This window comes from Sciurus carolinensis, chromosome 15 (assembly GCF_902686445.1).
Source record: "Sciurus carolinensis chromosome 15, mSciCar1.2, whole genome shotgun sequence".
Lineage (NCBI taxonomy): Eukaryota > Metazoa > Chordata > Mammalia > Rodentia > Sciuridae > Sciurus > Sciurus carolinensis.
This window is the reverse complement of record NC_062227.1, coordinates 6248410-6259486: the sequence shown is the minus strand read 5'-3', so window position 1 is coordinate 6259486 and position 11077 is coordinate 6248410. Positions and strand designations below refer to the sequence as shown.

The 11077-nt window shown below is 48.7% G+C and overlaps 1 protein-coding gene across 6 annotated transcripts in view; it reads left to right on the top strand.

Moving 5' to 3' along the window:
• Positions 1–90: 90 nt before the first annotated feature.
• The window catches only part of Slc35d2 (solute carrier family 35 member D2), a 53496-nt gene continuing 42509 nt past the window's right edge, over positions 91–11077 (top strand). For 2 of the 6 annotated variants that reach the window (XM_047526865.1, XM_047526869.1), the window contains exon 1: positions 92–316. In XM_047526865.1, the coding sequence (XP_047382821.1) occupies positions 171–316 (146 nt within the window). In that variant the 5' untranslated portion in view covers positions 92–170. Of the gene's footprint in view, positions 317–11077 lie in introns of all 6 variants that reach the window. The other 4 variants (XM_047526868.1, XM_047526864.1, XM_047526867.1 and 1 more) reach the window with 3 other exon arrangements.

Below are 11077 nucleotides of genomic sequence, written 5' to 3'. Positions count from 1 at the left end.
CCCGCAGGGGGAGGAAAGCGAGCGAACCCTGAGGTCAAGGCCGGGCGCACTCGGGGCGCACTCGGGGCGGGCCGGGGCGCGCGCGGCCCTTCCTCTTCCTGCCGCGCCCTCTTGGCGCCGGCCGGGGCGGGCCGAGCTGGCCGGGACCGCGGCGCCGGCGTCCGCGGGACATGACGGCGGGCGGCCGGGCCGAGGGCTCGGAGCCCGACGCGGCGCGGCCGCCCTCGCGCGGGGCGCGGGTGCTGTCTGCGCTCTTCTACGGGGCCTGCTCCTTCCTGCTTGTGCTGGTCAACAAGGCGCTGCTGACCGCCTACGGGTGAGGCGGGCCGGCCGGCGGGGACCGGGATGCGCCACGACGCGGGCGGGCGGGAGGGACCCCGCACCGGGGCCGGCGTCCTCCGGGCCCGAAACGGCCCCCTGCACGGCCGGAGCTCGGGCGGGACGGCGCCCGCGGGAGCTGCGCCGGGAGCTGCGGCCCAGGCGCGCACATGCTCACAGCGGCGGGCGGGAAACGTGGCCGCGAGGCGTCTTCGCAGGAGGCCGGGTGCTCCGCGTCGGATCAGCCCTTAGAGGACAGGCTCAGCGTCTCGCCCGTGCAAAACGAGGGGAACAAGCAGGAGTTCAGGTGGTGTCATTTTTTGGCTTAGTGACATAAATGCCCAAGTCCGTGCTGCCTTGAACCTGTTGGTAAGGACTGGAAATCCTGTTGAATTCTGCTAGTGCAGTGGGTCGCAGTCTGGAAAGAACTGTGGATTTACACCCGGCCTCCGGGTTAATTGCGCTCTGCGTTTGGGACAAATGCCACAGTCAGCAGTTTCCCTAGATGATTACAAACCTGTTAATGACCTCCCAGGGCTTGGCGCGACTTGTCATAAGTAAAGGCCCTTTGTCAACGATACTGTGCTTTGAGAATTTAAGTCAAAAAAAATTTGAGCCTAAAGAGACCCGAGCATATATCTTCAGAAGCTTTCTTGTTTTATAGTTGGGAAAACGAAGACCCACTGAGCTCCAAGGTTGAGCCTCCAACAGATGTTTACTGAGCAAGAGCTGAAAATAAAAGAGCAGTTTTAAGAATAAACAAGGCAATATCAGATATGACACCAGAGTGCGTGGGTGGAGAGGTTGGTGCTAGGATGTCCCAGGCCAGTGCTGCCTCGGGGTGTGGCCTTGAACTTGATCTGCTGGAGGAGAAGGGGGAAGATTGTGTGGCTGGAAGGTTTAAGAGACTGGGGAGCCAGGCAGGGGAGGCTGCAATCAAATCCTTTATCTGTTCCTTAACCTTACTGCTCCTGAGCCAGATTCTGGGGGAACAGGGGGGAACCCAGCAGATGGAGATCCCTAACCTCATCTGGAGCTTAGATCTCGTTGGACCCACAATAAACTGGTAATATTTACATTATGTCAGATGTGACCAGGGTTCTGGAGAAGAAAATATGGCAGGTAACAGAGAGTGAGAGAATTTGTGGTTTTGTTTGTAGGGAGGCTTCTAAGTTAGGTGTGATTGATCAAATCATTGGCCCCTGGGGATCTAAAGGTGCCGCGTAGCCCGGATCTGAGTGGGATGAGGGAGCGATCCACCCTGGGAGATGGAGGAAGAACATTCTGGAGAGAAGTGCGTTGGGCAGGAATGGTCCTGTGAGTTCTGAGAGTGATGGATAGGTAGTGTGAGCAGAATATCTTGGCAAAGAGCCTGTGGTGGAGCAAAGTTGCTCACCTCATGGTGACCAGGAAGCAGAGAGTTTCCTTTATGACAGAGCCCTTTCCCCACACCCACTGCGTCTGACTCCATGATTGAATGAATCCACCGTTGAGGTCAGACCCTCTTGATCCAACCAGTTCAGCCTCTCAAAGGCCCCACCTCTGAACACTGCTGCATCGGGGACCAGGACTCCAGCACATGAGCTTTTGGGGACCATTTCAGATCCACATCATAACTATGTGTTGCAGGTTGCTTCTTGGTGTCCATAAAAAACACCAACCCTTCTTCAAAGAAATGGAAATGAACTTAAACCTAGATCATTTCACCCATAGAGTGCAAGGAAAGAAAAAAGAGATCTTCTCATCTACAATTAAAAACCAGAGAATGCTACTAATGGGCTGCATTGAGAGTGGTCAGTAGTTATGTCAAAGGAAGGCTGGAAATGAGTCCCCACCTGGGCACTGGTGTGAGTGGGATAATGAGTAACCAAGTGGTTAGAGCTTCTAGAAACACATTCCTCTTGTTGGAAGCAGGGGCCTGTAAACCCTGGTCAGTGCTGTGAAGGTCCAGGACAGCATGCCACCAGAAAGAATCGTGATGAGATGACTCATGCTGCAGCCTAGGACCCAGGGCTGGATCCTAGCTCAGTGGTAGAGTGCTTGCCCAGCAGATGCAAGACCCCGAGTTCTATCCCCAGCACTGCAAAGAATGAAAAATAAAAATGCAGCAAAAATGTTTGCTTCCCTGACTGAAGGAGCAAATGGAGGTTTTGCCCCAGGAAGGCAAGAGCCCTTATAACCTTTGTAAGTAAACATTTTTCACATTTCTGTAAGGCAATACGTTATACAGTTGGAGAGCTCTGCTCAAACGTTCTCTTCCTTCAGAATGCTCCTGGCACAGGTTTTTGAGGGGAGGAGGGCTGCAGTGATTTGGTTACAAGAAACCCTGGAAATCCGACCCAGGCATGAACTACTTGAGGATAGAACCGTGGGTGGCCGACAGAAGGAAGGAGCTTTCACTCCCTCCCTCATTCACAGGGTTGTGGGAATGTAGTTTAGGGGTTATTATCCCTCTTCATTTTGGACAGATTATTTCCGATTAGGTTACAGAACTGATGGGTGTCCTTAGTGATTTGTTAGTTTTAGTTCACTGTGTTGCTAGGTTTACCTGGTTGGAAAGAGGGCCTTGGAAGGATGAGACCCTGCGAGAGACTCTGATGAGACTGGAGAAGAGAACAAGGTCACCTGAGAGTCTGTGACCAGGTGGTTACACTCATGCTTCCTTGCCATCAGGTTTCTGGGGTCATGCAGGTTTTTTGCAGTTGTGGTTTTGGGTCTTCACCCCCTTTTAAAAAAATATTTTTAGGGGTTGGGGAGATAGCTCAGTTGGTAGAGTGCTTGCCTCACAAGCATAAGGCCCTGGGTTCAAATCGCCAGCACTGCAAAAAAAAAAAAAAAAAAGTTTTAGTTGTAGATGCACCTCATATGGTTATTTATTTCTTTATGTGGTGCTGAGGATCAAACCCAATGCCTCAGGTGTGCTAGGCAGTGCTCTTCCACTGAGCCCCAGCCCCAGGCCCTTTCCCCCTTTTAAAGCTATTGTCTGTGTATGAAAGAATTTGCTAATGATACTCACTGAGAAGTATGGCACTTAGTTGTACTCAGTCTGTTCTGTTTTAAGTGTGTGTCTCCCAGAAGCTCGTGGTTTGGACAATGCAAGAAGGTTTAGAGATGAGATGGTGGGGTTATGAATCCTTACCCCACTCAGTGAATTAGTCCCCTGATAAGGCTTCGCCGGGTGGTAATTGTAGGCAGGTAGGGTGTGACTGGAGGAGGCGGGTGCCTGGGGCGTGCCTTTGGGGTATGTATTTTGTCTTTGTTGAGCAGAACACTCTCTGCTTCCTGGCGCCATGTTCCTAGACACTCTCCCCCACCACACTCTTCCACCATGATGTTCCGCTCATCCCAGATCCTGAGGAATGGAACTGGCCATCTATGGACTGAGACCTCTGAAACCGAGGCTCCAAAGAAACTTCTCCTCCTCTAGAGCTGTTCTCGTTGGGTCTTTTGGTCATAGCAGCAAAGAAAACGGACTAAAACACAGCCCAACAAATATTTGCTCAGTATTTGCTGTGTTTACTTCATGATTCATTGCAGGGCTGTGGTCTTCTTTAACACCGTGGTTTCCAAACCCGTTTGTCGGAATCACTTGGACAGGTTTTTATAAAAGTTACTGAATGGGAGCGGTGGGAATCAGAAGACTATATTAAAAAACAAAAACCAACTCCTGATTTTCTTCTAACTGGGTGAAAACCTGGTTCTTTCCTGGAGACGCTGCTGCCTTCTGTCCACCCAGGAGAAGCTTGGTCTCTGATGCCCCACAGGCTGGGCCAGCATTGGGGTTGTGTCCTCTTGGCTCATGATCTGTTGACACTTTGGATTTTTCACTTCCTTTTTGTCTCCTCTGTGATGGCTCCTGAGTGCCTTCTGGTGACCAATCCCATGGAGTCCTCTTCCTGTCCACCCTGATCCTGGTCAGCCTTCCCCAGCCTTCAGGATCCATGCAGTGATCCAGTCTGGCCCCATTCCCACCACTTCCTGTGGCTACTCCCAGGACCCTGCCTTCTCTAGGACACCTACTGCAGATGTCCCCTCCTTGACGCTGCTGTGCCTCCTCCCGCCTCATTTCTTGCTGTATCCGTTCCTCCTGGTGTCACTTCTCTGGTCCCTCTGAGAACCACTCTCCGAGGGTCACGGGAGCGTCCTTTCTCTCTGCCCGTGGATGTCCTTGTCATCTGCCCTCCTCCTTCAACACTGGGACAGCTTGGAGCATCCTGGGTGGAAAGCCACATCTGTGTGGCTGGTTCCACTTCAGGTGTGACCACAGACCTCAATGGGCTGTCCTGATGACCAGCTGATTACATTCCTTGTCGTAGAGTGACTCTTTACATGTCCTGCTTCATCCTGAAACCTTCCATGTGCCTGCTCCTCTTCCCTCCTCCTCTGATCCTTTATTGAGAAAATAGAAACCATCAGATGAGACCCTCTATCTCCTTCCTGCTGATCTGAGGTGTTTCCTTGTGGGAGGAAGGTCGAGCTCTCCCTTTGGTTCTGGACACTCCTCCTCCGGCTCCTTCCTTTCTCATCTGCACTGGCAGCTGCTTCTCAAACACGCACACCCTCCCCTGGCCCCGCGTCTGCCCCCTGCTCTGTCCTTTCAGTCAGACTCTTGAAAGAGTGGCATCCACACGGCCTCTACTTCCTTACATCCACTCCTACGAGAATTCAGTTCAAAAATTCCAGGAGTTGGATGCAGTAGCACGTGCCCACATTCCCAGGAGGGCAGAGGCAGAAAATAATTATCCATATTCCCACTATCTAAAATAAATATCTTGAAATATCTCTTCAGTCTTTTTTAAAGAAAAGCTATTCAGGGGCTGGGGAGTGCAGCTCAGTGGTAGAGCACTTGCCTAGCTTGCTCAAGGCCCTGGGTTCAATCCCGTGTATTGAAGGAAAAACAGTCATTCTTTTGTCATCTTTATAAGAAATTAAAACAAAAGAAATATTAAGTTGAAATTAAAAAATTTATTATAGTTAACATTAGGCATTATTTTCAGACATCTTTGTAGGTGGATGAATGTACATATAGAACATAGATGGAGACAGAGAAATGTAAATTGCATCTTTGTGTGTGTGTTTGTGTGTGTGTGTGTGTGTATGTGTGTGTGTGTGTGTGTGTGTGTGTGTGTGTGTGTGTGTGTGGTGGGGTGTTGGGGATGGAACCCCAGGCCTCATGCATGCTAGGCAAGTGCTGTACTGCTGACCTACAGCCCTGGCCCTAATTTCTTTTGATAAGAATTGATCCATATGACAGATGTTACTTGTTTGCTCATTTATTTCTAAATTGTTTTCTTTTTCTCTTTTCTTTTTTTTTTTGGTGGTGCTGGGGTTTGAACCCAGGGCCTTGTGCATGCTAGGCAAGCACTCTACCAACTGAGCTTTTTCCCCCAGCCCCTAAATTGTTTTCTTTAATCCCAAAAGAGAGTCAGACAAAGTCAGCCTTTATTGAATTATTTGACTTTTTCAAGGGGGACCAGGTCTTCGCCCTTTATGATGAGAATTTCAAGCGTACTGAGACATACAAAGCAAAGCACGTGGGCACCTGCAACTGTTGCACTAAAGCAAAAAGTTTATTTTGGCTCATGGTTTCAGAGATTTGGTCCGTGGTCGGCCAACTTCATAGCTCTGGGCACAAAGTGACGAAGAATATCACAGCAGAAGGGCATGGTGAAGGAAAACTGTTCAGGACATGGCAATAGAAAGCAGAGAGAGAGAGAGAGAGAGAGAGAGAGAGAGAGAGAGAGAGAGAGAGAAACACACACACACACACACACACACACACACACACTCGCCCCTAGGGTATGCCCCCAGGGACCAACCTCCTCTAGTCACTCCCCACTTGCCTGCAGGTACCATCCAGTTAATCCATATCAGTGGATTAGTCCATTGATTAGGTTACAGCTCACAATCCAACCATTCCAGCACTGAACAATTCTTGCATTGTCTTACACAAAAGCTTTTGGGGATACCTCATATCTAAGATATACCTCTTGTCCCCAAAAGCATATGCCATTCTTGTAATTCAAAATATATTTAATCCATTTCTAAGAATCCCTATAGTCTTAACAGTTCCAGCATTACCCAAAAGTCCCAAATCTCCTTGAGGCTCAAGGCAGACTCTCAGTATGAGCGCCTCTAAAAATCAAAACCAAGTTACATATGTCTAATAAGTAACAGAGTGAAAATTTCCATTCCAGTAAAGGAGCAGTAAGGGAACCAAAGGAAATGATGGAACCAAAAGAAGACCAAAAAGCCACCGGGGCAAACAAGTCCACCCCTGGTATCTGGGACACATGGCATTGTGACTTTCTTTTCAAGGACTTGTGTAGTTCTGTCCCTGTGGTTTTGCTGGTTGCAGCCTGCACGACCTCTCTCTTGGCTTGTTTCTGCTCCATTCCTATAGCTTTCTTCCGCAGACATGCCACGTTACTGGCATCTCTTAGTCTCAGGGGTCTCCACTGCAACTTTGATTTCCTTCTTACTTTTCATGCATTGCTTGCTCAGGGGCAGCCAAGAGGGCTCTGACTGCTGCACTTTCCTGGCCTTCCAGGCCTTCCTCTGAAATCTTGGAAGCCTCCATGGTCTCCTGACTCCAGCATCTTGTAGTCCTGCAGAACCAGCACCATGTGGTTGATGCCAAGGTCTACCACCATCTTGAGCAGTAGCCAAGTCTCCTGGGACCATGGCTATAGCAGCCTCTGAGTGTCCTGATGACTGAGCACAGTGAAACACCTTCCTAGGCTTCCCTGTGCAAGCAGAGCTCCCCAGTGGTCTCTTCTCAAAGAAATTTTTGCTTTTACACCCTTGAGCCTAAGATGGGTGTGGTCCTGCCAATTCCTGAAATGCCCTCAAGCCATCTTTTCTATTATCTTCTGGGTAGAGTATTTAGCATCTCTTTAGTGACTGTAATGTCTTTAACAACCACAATTTCCCTAACCCTAGATTTACTTTCACTTTTCTGGTCACATTGTTTTTCAAATCTTTCTGTTCTGCTTTCTGCTCTTAATAATCACAGTAAACTTAGTTAAAAGCTGCCAGCAATATCCAGGTCACTACCTGACTGCTGTGCTGCCTTGAAATTTTTTTCACCAGATTAAGTAGTCTTAAATTCAGCCCCACAGAAAGTCTCAGAACATGGGCAAAATATGGACAACCTGTTTGCTAGAATATAGCATGAATGACCCCTAGCCAATTTCCAATAGAGTCTTGCTCCTCTGAAATCTCATGAACCCAGTCCTTACTGTCCACAGCCTTATCAACATTCTGGTCTTTTAAGCGCCCACCAGAATTCCACTTACAACAATCTAAAGCTTTTCCAGCTTGCAGACTTTTCAAAATTGCTCCCACAAATTCTAAAAAGCTCCAAAAGCTCTGAACCGTGTGGTCAGGTTAGTTGCAGCAACTACCCCAATTTTCCATGCCAATTTCTGTTTTAATCAGTTTTTTTTCTTGTTGTTGTTGTGACCAAAAGGTCTGCCAAGAACAAAGTAGAGGAGGAATGGTTTATTTGGGGCATCTGGTTTTAAAGGTCTCAATCCATAAATGACCTTTTTGGGACTTGAGAAGAGGAAAAATATCAAGATGGAAAGGCACAGCGGAGGAAAGCATCTCAGGACATGGTCACTGGGAGAGAGCTTATTGTGAAATTTTGCTTTAAATGAATTCAATGGAGAAATGAGAAATTGCAGTTCAATTCAAAGAACTATAGATTTCAAATATTGTTATTCCTCAGTGTTTGTTGGGGGTTGATTTAGGATTGCATACCTTATTCCCAAATGCTCGAGTCTTTACATAAAATGTTGCAGTATTTGTATGTTACCTACACATATCTTCCTGTGTACTTCAAATCACCTCTAGATTACTTAGACTACCTAATACAATGTAGATGCTATGTAAACAGTTGTTAATTCTGTATCATTTAGGGAAAAGAGTTTGTGCATATTTAGCAAAGATGCAGTTTTTTTTTTTTCCTGAAAATATTTGATCCACAAAACATTTGATGGGGAAATCGCAGATATGGCGAGTTTTCTGTATTTCTTCACTACAAGGGTTAGCAATTCTTAAAAGATCCCTTTAAGATTAAGAAGTCATAAAAAACATTAAGACATTACAGTCATCATGTAAATTTTAAGCCCGTGTTTCAAAATGTATACCTATGACTTCTCTATGAAGGGCTATGTGCTGCTCCTTCTAGTGCCTCTGCCCTCCCAATGCTGTCTGATAGTGTGGCACTCTGGGGTCGCAAGCCCATCCTTGTCTGAATTTGCTCTCTATTTGCATGATATGGTAATCACCAGTAGCCCTCTTACTGCAGTTTGTAGTCCAGAGTTCATTACTTCGATTTCTCTCCTTGTTGATGGAATTCCATTATCAAGTGGGGTTTCTGTGGAGAGTCCATGGCTGCCATAGTATTCTTGTTGGACATTATTTTGTTTTTTGTACTTGGGATTGAACCCGGGGGCGTTCTCCCACTGACCCAGGCCCAGGGTCTTGCTACGTTGCTGAGGCTGGCCTTGAACTTGCCATCCTCCTGCCTCAGCCTCCTAAGTCTCTGGGATTGCAGGTGTGCCTCACAGTGCAGGCTTGTTGAGCATCCTTTCACAGATGTTTCTGAAATTCCTTTCGCTTTTAGACTTGAAGATTCAATGTGTTTTTTCCCCTTTGTGTCAGGAAAACTAACTTCTCATTTACCTTTGAATCATCTTCTCTTACTGTGTTCTTTGCACCTGGTCCAGGAATTAGTCCTGTCAGCAGTGTCTGTCTGTCTTCCACACCTGCTAATCTTTCAGTTTGTCTTTTTCCTTCGCACGCACTGTACTCACTGCAGGCGCTGGCGATGGTTTTCAGCAGCGGCTGGTGAGTCCCTGGTGTGTTGAAAGTTGTTCGTTCCGTGGCAGTTGGGTTGTTTTGGTCCTTACCTGGACTCCCGAGGTCTCTGGGCTCTTTTCGTCTCCTCTGGCTGTCTTATATTTCAGTGCTGAGCTCTTGTTTCCGATGCTTATTCTTACTAAGGGGCCTGTAGCCTGAGGTGACTAGGAAGGGTCCTCATCCCCAGGTCCAGTTTCGTTCTAGGCAGGGCTCTTTGTCCCATCTTCTCTGTCTGTTGTTGTTACTTTTTACTGTTTGCTCCTTTTACTCCGTGTGTGGGCTTCTTCTCTGAGGGTGTAGCAAGTGACCTGGAGGATGCTCCTGGGACGCAAGAATAGGAAGAGGGAGAGGCTGGGTGGAGACCTGGTCACAAGGAAGACCCGCTCTCAGGGGCTCTGGGGCTGGGGTGGCTCCCCAGAGTCATCTTGAATTGGGGTGAGGGCCCCGGCCTTTGTAGCCCTGCACTGATTGGCAGTTGGAGTGCAGGCTGCTCGGGGGTGGGAGGGGTGGAGTGCTTTTGATGGGCGCCTTTCCTCACCATCCAAGGAATGAGTGCTTCTGTCTGGAAGGGGTACCTGGTGGCACTGCCCAGCTTCTGCGGGAGCTGATTTTACTCTCATGGTGGTTCTGTTCAGCCTTTCCTTCTATTTCCTCTGCTCAGGTAGGAAATTCCTCTGATTTGTTCTCTGTCCTTTTCTGACCTTGTCTGATATAGGTGTGTGTTCTCTTTGAATACAGATTGAGGACTGAGTGTTTTGGGGAGATCTTAGCTTTCTTAGGACTCTGGGAGAATGACCAGGAGCCAGAGAAAGACCAAGCAGTGGACGGGCCAGTTCAGGTGATGAGCTGCCCTGGAAGTGTGGAGTGCGTAGGGACCAGTTCAACCTCAGGCACCCCTAGTGCTTCCTGTTAAGTATGGAGTGCGTAGGGACCAGTTCAACCTCAGGCACCCCTAGTGCTTCCTGTTAAGTATGGAGTGCGTAGGGACCAGTTCAACCTCAGGCACCCCTAGTGCTTCCTGTTAAGTATGGAGTGAGGTAGGGACCAGTTCAACCTCAGGCACCCCCAGTGCCTCCTGTTAAGTATGGAGTGAGGTAGGGACCAGTTCAACCTCAGGCACCCCCAGTGCCACCTGTTAAGTATGGAGTGAGGTAGGGACCAGTTCAACCTCAGGCACCCCCAGTGCCACCTGTTAAGTACGGAGTGAGGTAGGGACCAGTTCAACCTCAGGCACCCCCAGTGCCTCCTGTTAAGTATGGAGTGAGGTAGGGACCAGTTCAACCTCAGGCACCCCCAGTGCCTCCTGTTAAGTATGGAGTGAGGTAGGGACCAGTTCAACCTCAGGCACCCCTAGTGCCTCCTGTTAAGTATGGAGTGAGGTAGGGACCAGTTCAACCTCAGGCACCCCTAGTGCCTCCTGTTAAGTATGGAGTGAGGTAGGGACCAGTTCAACCTCAGGCACCCCTAGTGCCTCCTGTTAAGTATGGAGTGAGGTAGGGACCAGTTCAACCTCAGGCACCCCTAGTGCCTCCTGTTAAGTACGGAGTGAGGTAGGGACCAGTTCAACCTCAGGCACCCCTAGTGCCTCCTGTTAAGTACGGAGTGAGGTAGGGACCAGTTCAACCTCAGGCACCCCTAGCACCACGTGTTGGACGCCCTTCTCTTACTGCTCAGCAGGGGTGCTTCTGTCATAAATCAGGTGTCCACGTGGGTGTGTATCTGATTCCACATCTGTTTTGCTCCTTTGTCCTTTTGGGCGATCACCATGTAAGTACCGTGTGATCTCATTTCTTACAACTGAATCCTGATGTCTGGTAGTCACTCCTACAGCTTTGTTCTTTTTCAAGATGGAAAAAGATGGTCTTTGCTTTTTGTCTGCCCATTCGGTTTG